Here is a 16,776-nt window from a genome sequence, read left to right on the forward strand (position 1 = left end):
AGCCGGGGGGAGGAGAGTACAGACAAACAGGTCAGTACATAAATTAAGTGATTTCAGATACTGTAGTGATCAGAACTATAAGGGAAATAAAACAGGGCGAGGGGACAGAACATGAAACGGGGGCAACTTTAAACAGAGAAGGAAGGTCTCTCTTTGGAGGTGATATTTGAGCTGAGACACAGATGGTAAGTGAAAGAGGTAACAAGTACAAAGGCCACCAAAGAAACAAGCCCAATGGGGTGAGATTTAAAATTCCAAGTTTCCCGGTCTCATAAAAACAAAGGTCTCTGGGAGAATCCCGGAGACTTTTGGGAGGAGGGGGCCTTCAGTTTTAGCCCATAATGTGGGTGAGTGGAGGGGCGCCCTCTAGTGGTGACAAGAGTTAAATTTCACATAGCTGACCTGGAATGCCGCATGCTTGTGACTTGACTCTGGGCTAATTATGAGTTTCACTCATTCCTTTCTCTCCCGCACCTATTCATTCAACAGATATTTACTGAGCAGTGTGCCAAGCAATAACTCTAGATGCTGGGGGTAGAGTTGTGAAACCGACAGTGAAGGTCCCTGCCCTCCTGGAGTCGATACCCTAGGGAACAGTTCTTAGCTCACTACTCTACCCCCACTGCCCCTCTGCCCTCCAGTATTCTGCAGCTTAACTGGCCTCCTAATGATCCAACGGGCAGATATCGTTGCTTCAGCGTCTTTGCATCTGCTGTTCCCTTCCACCCCTGGAAAGCAGGTCCCTGCTTCTTTGCACTGCTAGGTTCGGATCTCAGCTCAAAAGTGACCAAGTCAGAAAGATGTGAACTTATTTTGTTTGTTGTTTGCCTGTTCTCTTCACTAAAATATAAGATTCCATGCAAGTTACCATTTTCTTGGAATCCCTCAGCCTAGCGTTTGATAGGTGCGCAGTAAACTTACTGAATGGGTTTATGATCCTGCACCCCGGCTTGTTTCAGAAGATAGTGAACTGTAAGTGAATGAGTTGGACAAAACAGACCAAAAAAATCCCTGCCCTAAAACAACAACAACAACAAAACACCTTGTCCAGAGCATTTTCAATTAAAATTGCAGCCCCCGCACTACCAGTGCCCCCTTTCCCTGCTTTATTTTTTTCTATACATGTATCACCTTCTAAACTATTATAATTTACTCCTCGGTGTTTGCGTGTCTCCGCCACTAGAATGTAAGCTCCACGAAGGCAGGGGATTTTGTCCATTTTGTTCACCACCCTACCCTCAGTGCCCAGAACAGTGTTGGCACCCAGCAGGTGCTCAATAAATAGAGAATGAATGATCACAGTCTGCTTTTTTTCTGCAGACCTTGAGTCACCTTGTTCGAAGGGGGAAACGGGCTTCAGGAGGCGCCCAGAGGTGACTTCAGGTGGCGCGACCCAGAAGTCCGAGCTCTGGAAGAAGGGCCACTGGAGCAGCTGTGGAGATGGGAGGCGCCGGCAGCAGGAGAGCCGTGAGGCCCGGGTGCTGAGGCACTTCCAGGAAGAGGCGCGGACGCTGACGGCGCGGGGCCAGGGACTGTGGGCGGTACCGTCCGATGGGACGAGTCACCTGACTCGCGCAGGCCACGCCCACCCCTCGTGGGCGGGGAGCATGCAAATCAGCCCGCGGCGGCGGCCAATCGTGGCGCGCGCCGGGGTCCGGGACCCGGGGATCCGAGACGCTGGCTCGCGCGCAGGCTTTCGTCTCTGCAGCCCCGGACTTTTGCAAGCGGCGTGGCGGGTTTGCGAGCTTGTGCTGTAGTCGCTTCCTCGACCTCCTCGTCTTTAGCGGCCGGCCGGGTCAGGCCGGACCCGCGCAGGGGCCCAGGCGGCGGCTGCCTCAGCCGGAGGCGGAGGCGGAGGTGCGGGGGGTGGTGGGGGCCGCTGCCTTCGCAGGCGCCTGGGCCGGCCCGCGCCTTTTCAGCGTGCTCCATGCATCCGGAGCCCGCCCCGCCCCCGAGCAGCAACAGCCCTGAGCTTCCCCTCAGCTGCGGCAACACTACCAGCGGCAGCCACCGGAGCCGCCGGCGCAGCGGGGACGGGGAGCCCCCGGGGTCGCCGTCGCCCCCGCCGCCCGCCGTGACCTACCCGGACTGGATCGGCCAGAGTTACTCGGAGGTGATGAGCCTAAACGAGCACTCCATGCAGGCGCTGTCCTGGCGCAAGCTCTACTTGAGCCGCGCCAAGCTCAAAGCCTCCAGCCGGACTTCGGCTCTGCTCTCCGGCTTCGCCATGGTGAGCTCGGGCCGCCGTGCCCTGCCCCCTTTCAGGTCTGGCCACTGTCGCCCGCAGACCTGACGGGGCCCACAGGGGAGCTGGCTGGGCGGGCCAGGCGGGCTGGGGGTGAAGGGAAGAGCTGGGAGAAAGCTGTCGTGGACGCGGGAGGGGTCTAGAGGTGCTGGACATGAGAGGTGGGCGACACGTGACACCCGATGTGGGAGACGGTATCATACACATGTCCAGGGTTGGGGGGCTCAGATACCTTCAGATGGGCAAGCTTGATGCAGCAAGGAGGGAGAAACAGCAGGATCCTCGACGTAGATCTGTAAGAAGACATTCCCACAGATGTTCAGGGGGAAAGGAAAGACATAACGTGGACTGATCTCTTTGGAAGCAGGTATCAGGAGGTTGGGAGGTAAAGGACTCCTGAGGCGTCTCCCTAGTTCCCCCACACTTGAGGCCAGGTTCTTTTATTACCTGGTAGAGGGGATTTCCCGACACCCTGTCTCCTATGGCATTTTCCGAGGCCTCAGCCTGGGGGTTAGACAACCGCTCCCCACCTCAGTTTCTTCTCCAGAAACTTGCCAGTGAGTCACTGGGTGTGGGGGAGCAGCATGGGACATGTTCCCGTTGAATGGGCTCTTTCTTGATGTAGCTGGTGGACTTAGTTTCCGCTCCCCTTTCGGGCTGGGTCGGAGTGAGAACCAGCCTCTGGGGAGTAGGGTAGGTGAGGCTGCAAGTTGGGCTGAGAAGTGGCCCCGAGGATGCCTTCATGCTGGGGATCTTGGAGTCTCCCAGGGCAGGGAGCTACAGAACAAGCCCTGATAATCACTTTCAGTGACCTCAGCCTGCATGAATGGGGTCTGCTCCCCCTCCCCCAAGGTTTTTAGCCCAGAGCACTCTTGCCTCACCAGTGAGTGAGGTAAGTCCCTGGCCTCGAGGGAGGGGTGGCTGCACCCTTCGTGTTTTCTTGGGAAAAGAGCGTGTCTGGCACTCTCCCTGTGCTCCTCAAACTAGTGGGCGATGCACGGGCACAAGAACTTTTTAGAAGCCCTTAGCAGTCCCAGAGCACCCTGGTGGAAAGGCCAGGTGATTGAGGTTGGGGAAGAGCTCTCCCGGCTCTGCCACTTGCTGCCTGTGCGCCCTCAGACTATCCCTATGTGGGCCTTGGTTTCTGAATTGGTGAATGAAGGCTGCTACTGAGTTTCTCTGTCTTTCAGAATTTAATCGAGGAAGCCTTTGAGAGGGGAGAGAATGTGTGTGTTTGTAAGAAGTGTCACTCTAGCTTTTAATTTAGGTCTATATGAAGGGGTGCTGTTCTATCAGCCCCAAATCCTAGGAATAGCTGACACTTACCAAGCACCCACTAGGTGCTTGGCACTGTGTAGGTTCCCTAACTTATGCACTAAGTCCTTGACCACCCTTTGAGGTAGTTTTTTCATGGGACTTTCCCGAGGCCACACAGCTCACCTGCTGGAGCGGGATTTGAACCCAGGACGGCTGACATCCAGAACTCTCTTGGACACTTGTACCATTTGTGGTGTATGGAGCTTTGAGCCATGTCCTGCCAGGGACCTGTTAGGACCAGGCCTTGTAGGGAACGAGAAATAGAGCAGAAAAACTTCTCTTAAGCAAAATAAAATGTTACAGTTAGGGGGTGGGTGTCGGCTCTTCACAGCAGCTCTCTGGGTTTCAGATGGTGGGATGCTTATATTCCTCTGTTTTCTTTTTTCTTTGCTGTACGCGGGCCTCTCACTGTTGTGGCCTCTCCCATTGTGGAGCACAGGCTCCGGACGCGCAGGCTCAGCGGCCATGGCTCACGGGCCCAGCTGCTCCGCGGCATGTGGGATCCTCCCGGACCGGGGCACGAACCCGCGTCCCCTTCATCGGCAGGCGGACTCTCAACCACTGCGCCACTAGGGAAGCCCTGCCTATTCCTCTTTTTCTTGGGGTCATAAATTCACAGCTGCCCAGGTCCCTTCCCACTCCAGGAGAAGTAAGGAGCTGATGGGTGACGCATTCCTGCCTTCTTGAATCGTGTCTTAGAAGCCGGGCCTCCTAATCAGATGTCATCTCCCTCTTCCTCTTGCTAAAAACAGTGTGGGGAAGTCAGGCAGCAGGGGTGGCCAGAGGCACTTGGTGGGCCTTGACTCACCCAGGCTGTTTCTTGGGGACCTTTATTTTACCCAGTCAGGGTGGAGAAGGCTTCCTGGCTCCACTGATGAAATCCCCAAAATTCTGCCAGCCGGGAAGGCTAAAGCCCATAACCAGCCTCTGTTCTGGGGAAGCAGTTACAAGAGAGTGACTGCGTTTGCCATGAGTCTGGAAATGAGTGGGAGAGATGGCGTTAGGGTGGAGAGCCGGTGCTCAGCAGGGCGGGTCTGCCCGCATCCCGATCCCACCAAAGCCACCCAGCCTTGTGAAGGATACTTGGAGAGGAAGGGGTGCCACACAGCCAAGCGCCATGGAAACTAGAGTGAGCAGGTTTCCTGGACTACTCTCCCTTGGCCTGTGAGTCAGCACAACCAACTTCCTGCCCCCAGAGGGCTTCCTTCCTAGAGACCTGGAACACCAGAAGAAGTGACATGACGTGACCTTTGATTTCCAAGGGTGGGAGAGTTGATGAGGATGCCAGACTCACCTGCGCACAAGGTGAGATTGAGGGAGGGTCTCCCAAGAGCCTGGAGGGGATGGAGAGACTCCCCGTTCATGGGTGGAAGGGCCTGGCCAGGTGCCCTGAGGCCATGGGACCTCAGACAGCGGCTTTACTCTTTGGGGCCAGTTTTCTCATGTGTGCAAAGGAGGCACATATTCTGTTCTCCCGTGGACTTGCATGCGGAGTCATTACAAGGTCCGATGGCCTACGAAGGATTGAGGAATTATCTTCAGACAAGATTCCCGTTCCTGACGGCATTTCTAGAAATGGCAGAACTTGGGCTCAGCACCCAGACTCTTAAAACCAGGGGCCTTGGACTTCCCTGGTGACGCAGTGGTTGAGAGTCCGCCTGCCAACGCAGGGGACACGGGTTCAAGCCCTGGTCTGGGAAGATCCCACATGCCGCAGAGCAACTAAGCCCGTGCATCACAACTATGGAGCCTGAGCTCTAGAGCCTGCGAGCCACAACTGCTGGGCCCGTGCGCCTAGAGCCCGTGCTCCACAACAAGAGAAACCACCGCAATGAGAAGCTCATGCAACACAATGAAGAGTAGCCCCCCACTCACCGCAACTAGAGAAAGCCCACATGCAGCAACGAAGACCCAAAGCAGCCAAAAATAAATAAATAAATACATTTATAAAAAAAAAAAACCAGGGGCCCTGGATGTAGCACATGATCAGCAGCCTGCAAGTGCTCCTTGAGCCGAGGGTGCCATGACTCGGGCCATCTGTGCCTCAGTTTACCTCTCAGCAAGAGGCAGCCAGCCTCGGCCTGACCCTGTCCCCTTGGGGCCGCGGTGAGCACACGCAGCCATCGTGGTGTGCTGGGGAGGGCCGCCTGTAACGTTAGCCTAAGCAGTAGATAATTGGGAAGGGTAAACAAAATGCTTTCTGTGACCTGGGATCAATTATTTTTGGATTATCTGCCTCCTCAAGTTCTCTACCTGCCAGCACCCTTTTGTTCCCAGGTTCCAGAGTGGGTTCAGAAGCTGCTTGGAATTTCTCTGAAAATGAGTTGGAAGGAAAGGCTCAAATCATAAGGCATTATTGAGCCTCTGTGACACGTTCCGAGTTCAGGGGGCGTGGAGATGAGGAACAGATTACTCATGGTGCTCATTACTTTTTTTTTTTTTAATATTTATTTATTTATTTTATTTTTGCTGCATTGGGTCTTAGTTGCGGTTCGTGGCATCCTCCACTGCGGCACGCGGGCTTCTCTCTAGTTGTGGCCCACGTGCTCAGTAGTTTTGGTGTGTGGGCTTAGTTGCCTCGTGGCATGTGGGATCTTAGTTCCCCAACCAGGGATCGAACCCGCGTCGCCTGCTTTGGAAGGCAGATTCTTATTTTATTTTATTTATTTCATTTATGGCTGCGTTGGGTCTTCGTTGCTGCACGCGGGCTTTTCTCTAGCTGCAGCGAGCGGGGGCTACTCTTGATTGCGGTGCGCTGGCTTCTCATTGCGGTGGCTTCTCTTGTTGCGGAGCACGGGCTCTAGGCACGCGGGCTTCAGTAGTTGCAGCACGTGGGCTCAGTAGTTGTGATTCTTGGGCTCTAGAGTACAGGCTCGGTAGTTGTGGCGCACAGGCTTAGTTGTTTTGCGGCATGTGGGATCTTCCCGGACCAGGGCTCGAACCCCTGTCCCCTGCATTGGCAGGCGGATTCTTAACCACTGCCCCACCAGGGAAGTCCTGGTGCTCTTTACTCATGGTAATCATTGCCATTGTCGATTGGGCTCTTGGAATAGGCTAGACGTTGTACTAAGTATGCTCCTTGTACTATCTCTTGTGATTTTCACAGCCTGGGGAGTGAGGGTAGGTGTGGTTCCGCAGTGAATGACTTGTCCGAGCGAGGTTACCTGGCTGGTAAGCTGTGGGGCCCTGTGACCATGGTGTGGCCCCACTGCTACGGGAGAGGAAGCACCAGAGAGAGTGGTGGGAGGACAGAGCTGGGAGGCTCGCGTATTGTAGAGCAGAGTAAGAACCGGGACTCTGGAGCCAGACAGCTTGGGTTCAAACCCTGGCTCTACCACTTATAACTGTGAGATCCTGGGGAAGTTGCTTAATGTCTCTGGGCGTCAGCTTCCTCTTCTGTAAAACGGGGTTAATAGTAATACCAACCTCATAGGCTTGGTGTGAGGATTCATTTGTATTTGCAAAGCACTTAGAAAGTACCTGGCCCAGGTACGACGGAAACTCTCTCACCCTTGTTCCCATGATGTTGGGACTGCTTTTTTTTTTTTTTTTTTGGCCATGCTGCAGCATGTGGGATCCTAGTTTCCCCATCAGGAATTGCATCTGGGCCCACGACAGTGAAAGCACTGAACCTTAACCACTGGCCCACAAGGGAATTCCCAGGGCTTCTTTTATAAGGGTTAACTGGTTTAGAAGAATGTGATTCCAGCCTAGCCTTGAGGGTGGTAGAGTTAGGGCTTAGGGAAGAACCCTCTATCAGAGGAAGTATTAGGAGCACAGTTACTAAGGTGAGGAATTATAGGGTCTCCAGGAAAAGGCAGAGAGTGTGGTGTGGCTGGAGTTGAGGGTGTGTTGGGGATAGTAGAGGAAGATGAATCTAGCCAGACTAGATGGTGCAGGGCCTTGACTTGCTGTTTGGGACGTTTGAACTCTGGTATCGGCAATGGGGAGCCATGGAAGGTTTTGGAGCAGAGGAGTTCCATGATGAATTCTTGAATAATGTTGAAGATGTTACTATTTATTGAACACCAGGCAAGAGCCTGGATCCTTTTCTTTCATTCTTACTTAATCCTCAGAACAGCTCTTAAACATATGTACTGTCACCTCCGCAGAGGCTTACAGAGGTTCTAATCACCCAGCTAGTAGATTTCAAAACCCAGTCCCTCTGACTTGGAGTCTTTTCTACTCAACCACCCTCTCACCGTGTCCCTTGCTGTTAGTTGAAAACTGGGCCTTTGAAGTCTTCCAGATGGGCAGTTCTGCACTCTGGGCCGTGTACAAATGGAACTTTGCTGAATGTCCCAAGGGGAAGGCACCCCCTGCCTAGCCGAGAAGCCTTTTGGAAAACTTCACAAGTGCCTGTGGCACGTGTCTGGAATTTTCAGCCAGGGTTTCTGTTGAGTTCTGCTGATTTCTGCTGGATCCAGGGCTGATGAAGGAGAGCTCTAGGGCTTCCCAAGGTGGCACTGTGGTAATCAATGTTGGGAAGGCGATTCCCTGGAGAAATGAAACTGAGAAAGTTTAAACAAGAGCAAGTTTCTCTCTGGTGGAACTTCTTCTGGGAGGCCTTGAATATGCTCCCCAGAAGGGATGCCTTAAGCTGATAGAAACACGGGAATTCCCTGGCAGTCCAGTGGTTAGGACTCCATACTTTCACTGCCAAGGGCGTGGGTTCAATTCCTCGTCGGGGAGCTAAGATCCCACAAGCTGTGCGGTGTGGCCAAAAAAAAAAAACAAAAAGAAAACCGATGGAACCACAAACTCTTCAGAGGAGAATCTTCTGGGACTGTGGTTTGACAGCCCTTTTTGGGAGCATTAATCTAACCCAGGAACGGACCAACTTTTTCTATAAAGTAAATATTTTCAGCTTTGCAGGCCACACAGTCTCAGTGTAACTACAGGTGTCCCCTACTTTTCGAAAGTTCGCTTTACGCCACCTCGCTTATACGAAAGACCTACGTTAGTACCTGCTTTCACTAACCTGAAAGAAACCCAAAGAGAATTTTTACTTTTACCAAAAAAAGGTAAAAAGCAAAAATAGCATGTAGCATTTGGTTTGCAGTGAGCCGTTATAGAGGCAGCTCGCACCCCGAGGGGTGAGACTGGCACCACCAAACTCCTTTCCCTGGAACCGCACTCAGCATCTCGGCATCAAGTCGCCAGAGCTTTGAACTGTGTCTTTTAGCATCTGTGCTTTAATCTCGGTTTATTTGTGCATCTGTTAGCAAGATGTCTCCTAAGGTAATTGCTCCATCCCTTTAGGCCATTTCACCTTACAAAAGGTTTCAGAGGTACACTATAGGGGGAAACCTGTACTCAATTCTGCTATTTTAGCTCAAAAGCAGCCACAGACCTTAGATAAATGAGTGGGCATGGCTGTGTGCCAGTAAGACTTTATTTGCAAAGAAGTACACTGAAGGCCAGTTTGGCGACCCCTGATATAAGTGGTCTCCAAACTTTTTGAATGCACACCCCACTCAAAATATTGTCAACACTAAGCTCAGTATTTGTATACATGTGTATGCACACTACGTGTGTATGTATACATATATGTATGGTAATGACTGATATGTGTGCTAATAAAACATAAGTATTAAAAGGTACATAGGGGACTTCCCTGGCGGTCCAGTGGTTAAGACTCCACACTTCCACTGCAGGGGCGCAGGTTCAGTCCTTGGTTGGGAAACCAAGATTCCACAAGCTGTGCGGCCAGAAATTTTTAAAAAGTACATAAAGACAAAACAACAACAAAAAAAGTACATAAAAATACAACATTGAGGGCTTCCCTGGTGGCCCAGTGGTTCGGGGTCCGCCTGCCAATGCAGGGGACACGGGTTCGTGCCCCAGTCAGGGAGGATCCCACGTGCTGCGGAGTGGCTGGGCCCGTGAGCCATGGCCGCTGAGCCTGCGCGTCCGGAGCCTGTGCTCCTCAACGGGAGAGGCCACAACAGTGAGAGGCCCGTGTACCGCAAAAAAAAAATTGAAAAGTTGAAAGGATGAGCTGAAAAAGGAATGTCATGAGAGTTCTTAGGGTTTCCAATGGATTACATAGGATTGTCTTTGGACACTTTAGAAACCCTGGGCTGAAATACCCAAAGGTCAAGTCTTTAATATTCGTTTAGTGAGGCCCCTAGAGGGAGAAGGCCCAATGCTGGAAGCTAGAGAAACAGGGAAGTAGAGTGGAGGAAACCAGACGTGTCATTACATCTTCAGAACGTGTTTGGCAAGCGCAGTGGTGGAGGAGAGTTGGTGGAGGGACACTTACCACCATCTGAAAATACTTGCCTAAACGTTTAGTACCTGTCATCCTCCCTGGGACAGGGATTCTGCTGTCTAACTGCTTTTTCTCCAGCAGAGCCACAAGATCCTTAAGGCACATAGTAAGTTCTCAATGAAAGTTGACCGTGAGGGGAATTCTCTGGTGGTCCAGTGGTTAGGACTCTGCACTTTCACTCCTGAGGGCACGGGTTCACTCCCTGGTTGAGGAACTAAGATCCCTTAAGCCGCGCAGTGCAGCCACAAAAAAAAAAAATAGTCCATGAACGAATGAATGGCCCCGTCCTCACCTGGGAGGCCATGGAACAGGGGTGACTTGGAAGGTAAAAACCTGAGGATGTCAAAATTAGCCAGATGAAGAGAAAGGCTAGGCCTGTTCTTTACCCCCTCCCCCCAACCTGCAGGTTCAACCTGTTAGTGGCTTGTGACATTGAGTTGCAACCAGCAGGTTTTTTGTGTGTTCTTTTTTTGGAATAAGAGTGGAATGAAATAGAAAGCAGCAGCCTGCGTCACGTGTAAGAGGAGGCTGGATTAGCATGCTTTAAGGATAATTATTGTTTGGGGAAACTTGTTTCTGTTATAAATGGGTGTGTGTCTATTTAGGGAAACCTTTGGAATACTGGTCGATGGTGGTCAAAAGAGTTTGTAAATTACTGGATGAGCCCTCAATCCTCTCTTAATAGATAGTTTGCATCGGAGGGGGGGCCAGCAGGCTCAGGCAGCGCTCGGTGACCCAGGGTGACTGTGGCATGGCGGCTCCAGTGAACAGGAGAAGCCCAGGCTTGGGAAAGGAGAGTTGTGTCTTCCAGCTGTTGGGTGCCCGGGTCAGGCCAGGCATGGAAAGGCTGCCTTGGAAGGGCCTGGCCTCGGCGCCAGGTGGCAGGGGTCTCCATGGAGCCCAACAGGAGTGAGAAGAGTGGTTGGCATCTGGGCGTGGTGGGCAGACACCCAGCAAGGACAGCCAGGCCCTGCCCTTCTCAGGAGCCTCTTCTTGGCTCGTGCTTGAGGTTTGGTGTCCCCGTGGCGGGGTGGTGGTGTCAGAGGTCCGCGGACCAGAGTGAGGTGGGGCTGGCCGTCCCTCGCCCTTCCTCACCCTTTAGGACCCATATGGCCAGGTTTAAGCAGGCCTGTGGCTGGCTGGGAGCTGTTTATTTTAGGTTAACGGCCCAGCACTCTGGCTATATTTACCTTGCGAAGCTGCTTGTAATCTGATCTGATCTCTCTGGGACTCAGCTGGGGCCCTGGGAGTTGCCTGCCAGATTCCGAGAGGCCCCCCCTGGCTTTACCCTCCCTGCCCTTGGGGAGATTTCCAAAGTGGGACACATTCTGAAAAAAGCAGTAGTTTTTATTCCTGTGAACAGTTTTCATCAGGAGCCATGATTTGTGCCAGCCATTCGTTCACGCAGCCCCAGGACACTGAGCTTGGTCCCCAATGTGGGAACGGTACACACAGCCCGCCAGCGTGCTCCAAGTTCCAGGAACTGTAGGGTCCAGCGAGGATGATGGGGTTTCTTCCGGAGCACGGCAAGTCCCCTTCTCAGAAGGCCCAGCGTCACAGGCTGAGCTTCCCAGGCTCCCCACCAGCCCAAGACCTTGGGGGAAATTCTGGTGTCCCCAGGCCAGGTGTGTCCCAACAGCTGTGTGTATGGCTCTAGAGCCTGGGGGTCCGGCAAGGTGGTCTCTGTCCTGCCAAGGTGGCCATCTGGCCAGCTGTGCCGTGGGGCACACATTCTCCTTGTACCCAGGGTTTGGAGCTGGAGCAGGCCAGGCCCAGAGTAGGGGGGGTCTGAGCCCCTCACCCTCCCCAGGGAACAGAACACGGGCACACAGGGTCAGCTCTCAGCAGCCTTAGCTGAGCACGTGCAGGGACTGTTTGTCTTCCACTTTAAGCCCTGCGTTTTTCTTTTTAACTAAGATTTATTGAGTACCTTCTGGGGGCTAGCCCTTTGTTAAACCCCTGTCAAGACCTCATTTAATCCCCTCAGTGATTGTCTTAGTCTGTCTGGGCTGCTATAACAGAATACCACAAACTGGGTGGCTTATAAACAACAGATGTTTATTTCTCACAGTTCTGGAGACTAGAAGTCCAAGATCAAGGTGCCAGCAGATTCAGTGTCTGGTGAGGGGCTGGCTTCCGGGTTCATAGACACTGACTACTGTCCTCACCTGGCAGGAGTGGTGAGGGGGTCTCTGCTGGGGGCAACTCTCCTGTAAAGGCACTAGGGCACCACCCCCAAGACATAGTCACCCCCAAAGGCCCTACCTCCTCACACCATCACCTTGGGGGTTAGGATTTAAAATATGAATTTAGAGGGTTTGCAGACATTTGGTCTGTAGTAGCAGGTGTGAGGAAAATGCTATTACCCCCTTTGCACAGAGCCTCAGTTTCCTCATTTGTAAAAAAGTAATAATAGTGTTGCTAGTAATCATTGACACTTTATTAAGCATATATATATATATATATATATATATGACAGATCTTGTGCTAAGGGCTTTGTATTCATTAATCTGTTGAATCCTCATAACAGCCCCTATTTTATAGATGTAGAACCTGTGGCATAGAGAGGTTACCAGCTTTGTAAGTGGAGGAGCCAGTTCACTCTTAATGGCTCTGTAGAGGTAGAGATACCAGGCTTAAGAGAACAGATTGTTTACCTGTATATGTGTGTGTCGTTCCCCCTGCCGCCGTATAGACCCCCAGCAACCAGCTCAGGGCCTGATGCACCTAATGGGTCTGGACATTTCAGGTGAGTGAATTAGTAGCCAGTGGACCTGAGGCAGCCAAGCAACAGACTCTCCTGCTGGTCCCTTCTCCGGTTTCAGGTTCCGGGGCAGCAGGCCAAAACAGGAAGAGGAAGTGCTGGGGTGGGGGGGGGACGTGGCAGGAGGTACGCCCTGCCGGAGGTGCCCCCCTTTTCCAGTGTGGTCAGGCCTGGGGACAGAGACCAGGGAGCCCGGGGTGCAGCCCTTAACCTGCCGTGCCCTGGTGGCCTGCTCGGATGCCCTGCATCCCTCACCCGCATGTGCCAAGCAATCTCAGCGTTGGCCTTAGGCCACCAGTGAGTGATCCTAAAAATGGTCAGAATCCTCATGGCACTGCCCCAGATTTATGTGGGCTTGAAACATTTTACAAACTCCTGGGATGAAAAGTTTATACAATCATCAGTTGTGGGAATTCTAAGACAGAAGTCTGTGACTCCTGTTGAAATTGTCTGCAAAGTCATATGACTGTATATACCTGGCTGTCTTAAGGAGTATCCAATATTTTCACCAAATTCTCAAAGTGTCCAACCCCACATCAGCTCTAGACAGCGACCTTAATTTTGCCACATACCCTCCTTTTTCAGAGACAACAGGGAAGGTCTTGACCAAGGTCACGCAGGGAAGCAGGGGTGTTTCTGGAGCCAAAACCCAGGGCTGCCAATTTGGCTTTGGTTTTCTCAGGCTGGACAGGAGGATAGAAACCCAGAGGGTTTCATATAGAGACACTGGGATTGAGGGTGAGGTTTTTAAACTGAATAGCAATAATAATAGTAAAGCCTCTTTTATTGAGGGTTATTGAGGGTTTACTCTGTGCCAGGCACTAAGTATTTAATGTGGGATTAACTCAGTCCTCACAACTCTCTGAGTTATGTACCAGTCTTTTTTTTTTTGGCCACACCGCGCAACTTGTGGTATCTTAGTTCCCCGACTAGGGATTGAACCTGGGCCCCGGCAGTGAGAGCACCTAGTCCTAACCACTGGACTGCCAGGGAATTCCCCCAATTTTCTATTTTTTAATTATTAATTAATTAATTGATTAATTTTGGCTGATCCGGGTCTTAGTTGCGGCATGCGGGATCTAGTTCCCTCACGAGGGATCAAACCTGGGCCCCCTGCATTGGGAGTGTGGAGTCTTACCCACTGGACCCCCAGGGAAGTCCCCCAATATTCTGTTTTTTACAGATAAGGAAACTTAGGCCCAGAAATTTAAAGGAACTTGCCAGAGCCTCACAGCCTAATAAAGGGCAGAGCAGTCAGGGCTCAAAGCAGGCAACCTGGTTCCAGAGCCTGTGCTCCTAACCACTGCCCTACACTGCCTTCCAGGCCTAGGAAGGCTGTGGAGGTACAAGAAATGAAAGCAAACAGGGCCAGGCATTACAAACAAGAAAGCTGGGAAGGAAGGAGCCCACCCCCTCCCCCGGAGTAAGGAGGGGTCGGGGCAGGTGTGGGGCTCGTGGGTACATTTCAGCATCAGGCCTCCCCCTTCTGAGCCTGGCACACACAGCGAACCCTTTATGAAGGGTCATTCTCCTTATTGGTGTTGCCATTGGCACTTGCTTCCCCACTCCCTCCAGCCTCGGCAGGCAGACCCTGGCAGTGTGCCCACTGCCCGCTTCTCCCGGCCCATATCTGATGAGCTGGATCCTTCACATGGGGGTGATTTGCAAGGCCCAGGTGAGAGGAGGTGGGTGGCGGGCCTGGAGCATGCCCCTGGTGACCCCAGATCCACAGGTCTCCAGGAACTGGGGAGCAGCTAGTGCATCAGCCCTGGGGCCCTGAGCCCAGCACTGGGGCTGGAGGAGGAGATGGCCCTGGGGCTTGCCGACTGCACCGCAGCACCCAGCCAGAGCCCAACTCTTCTGGGAAGCCTCTCTTAATTCCTTCTTGGTTGGTGCACTGTGTTCTCAGAAAGGGCCTGGGCATGACCTGGGAGGGCCTTCATCCCTTCACCCCACCCCTCTCCTTGTCCCCAGAGCAGGGCATGAGGAAACCTCTGCTTGGGACTTCCGTGGTGGCGCAGTGGTTAAGAATCTGCCTGCCAATGCAGGGGACACGTGTTCGAGCCCTGGTCCGGAAAGATCCCACATGCTGCGGAGCAACTAAGCCCATGCACCACAACTACTGAGCCCGCGTGCTGCAACTACTGAAGCCCGCGTGCCTAGAGCCCATGCTCGGCCACAAGAGAAGCCACTGCGATGAGAAGCCCACGCACCACGATGAAGAGTAACCCCTGCTCTCTGCAACTAGAGAAAGCCTGTGCGCAGCAACGAAGACCCAACACAGCCAAAAATAAATTAAATAAATAAATTTATTTTAAAAAATAGAATAATTTTCAAAAAGAAACCTCTGCTTGGGAATTGGGAGTGTGGTACCAACAGGAAGGGAGCCTTTTTTCATTCATGTAAACTTTTTTGTCATAGTGAAATTTACATAAAACTTACCATTTTAACCATTTGTGATGATTACTATTTGGGAGGTGTTTGCCATCTACCAGGAGCTCTCATTTAATTGTTAAAATAATCCTATTAACTGATACCATATCCCTACTTTACAAATAAGAGAGTTGAGGCACAGAGAGGTTCAGTGACTTTCCCAAGGACACGTAGCTCGTGAGTGGCAGAACTGGGATTCAAATCCAGGCAGCCCGGGCTCCAAGCCTGCACCCTCTACCAGTACTTCCTGCCGCTTCTCAACCCTAAGTGGGTGGGTCTTATTATCCCCATTATACAGATACGGACACTGAGGCTCAGAGAGGCTAAGTGACTTACCCAGGGTCCCAGAGCTTGATGGGAGGAGAGCTTCTGAGCCATGACTATCCTGTCACTTAGCCCACCTCTTCCTCCCCCCCCACCCCAGGTGGCGATGGTGGAGGTGCAGCTGGACGCTGACCACGACTACCCGCCGGGGCTGCTCATCGCCTTCAGTGCCTGCACCACGGTGCTGGTGGCCGTGCACCTGTTTGCGCTCATGATCAGCACCTGCATCCTGCCCAATATCGAGGCGGTGAGCAACGTGCACAACCTCAACTCGGTCAAAGAGTCGCCCCACGAGCGCATGCACCGCCACATCGAGCTGGCCTGGGCCTTCTCCACTGTCATCGGCACGCTGCTCTTCCTGGCTGAGGTCGTGCTGCTCTGCTGGGTCAAGTTCTTGCCTCTCAAGAAACAGCCGGGTCAGGTGCGGCCCACCAGCAAGCCCCCGGCCAGCGGCGCGGCCGCCAACATCAGTGGCAGCACCGGCGGCATCACCCCAGGACAGGCCGCCGCCATCGCCTCCACCACCATTATGGTCCCCTTCGGCCTGATCTTTATCGTCTTTGCTGTCCACTTCTACCGCTCACTGGTCAGCCATAAGACGGACCGACAGTTCCAGGAGCTCAATGAGCTGGCCGAGTTTGCCCGCCTGCAGGACCAGCTGGACCACAGAGGGGACCACCCCCTGACCCCCGGCAGCCACTATGCCTAAGCCCTCCTGGGCTGGGCACTTCGGAGCTTTGGCCTTACGCCCTTCCCCACGACCTTGTCCTGGCCCAGCCTCAAGGACAGCCTGTATAGGGGGCTGGGCTTTTGTCAGGGGGCAGAGAGTGGAGGGAAGAGGCTTTTTTTAAAGAGAAATTACTGCACTTTGAAATTTCCTCTAAGAGAATAAGCACTTCCTGTTCTTCCAGCTCCAGGTTCACCTCCTGTTCTGAAGCCACTGGTGGGAGCCAGAGAGGGGACAAACGCTCCCTTTGTCCCTCCTCCTCCCCTGTGCCAGTGCCACCTGGGTGCCTCCTGTCCTTTCCGTCTTGACTCCCCTCCCTGTTCAGTGTCGATTGTGTGCGTGTGTGTGCATGTGCGAACACAGAAATATACTCATAAGGGACACCTCCTCTTGTGTCTGTATTTGTTGGGTCTGGACTGCCTGGTATTTCTCCTGGTGCCCCAATAGGTGAGCCTCTAAACAAAAAAAATTTTTTTCAACCTTTTGGGAAATTTCAAACCTACCCCCAAAAGTTCCATGAAGAGTAACTGAAATATATATACAGTCAATTCTTATTCGCAGTGGTTCTGTTCTATAGTCACAGAACACTGAATTAGTGAGTATTTCTCCTAAGAGAAATACGGGGTTATGTTCCTGCAAGCCTCTGGTCACAACATTTTTGTCAACCAATCAATACACAGCCTTGTTTTTTG

At 52.6% G+C, this 16,776-nt stretch overlaps 1 protein-coding gene across 1 annotated transcript; it reads left to right on the forward strand.

Annotated features, from left to right (window-relative positions):
- The first annotated feature begins 1,694 nt into the window (after window positions 1–1,694).
- LOC136132694 (calcium release-activated calcium channel protein 1) lies at window positions 1,695–16,467 on the forward strand. The gene is made up of 2 exons (XM_065889597.1): window positions 1,695–2,230; window positions 15,458–16,467. Exons 1-2 carry the CDS (start codon window positions 1,928–1,930, stop codon window positions 16,064–16,066), a joined length of 912 nt encoding a protein of 303 aa, XP_065745669.1. The 5' UTR covers window positions 1,695–1,927; the 3' UTR covers window positions 16,067–16,467.
- The last annotated feature ends 309 nt before the right edge of the window (window positions 16,468–16,776 follow it).

Source organism: Phocoena phocoena, chromosome 13, assembly GCF_963924675.1.
Source record: "Phocoena phocoena chromosome 13, mPhoPho1.1, whole genome shotgun sequence".
In the NCBI taxonomy this organism is placed as follows: Eukaryota; Metazoa; Chordata; class Mammalia; order Artiodactyla; family Phocoenidae; genus Phocoena; species Phocoena phocoena.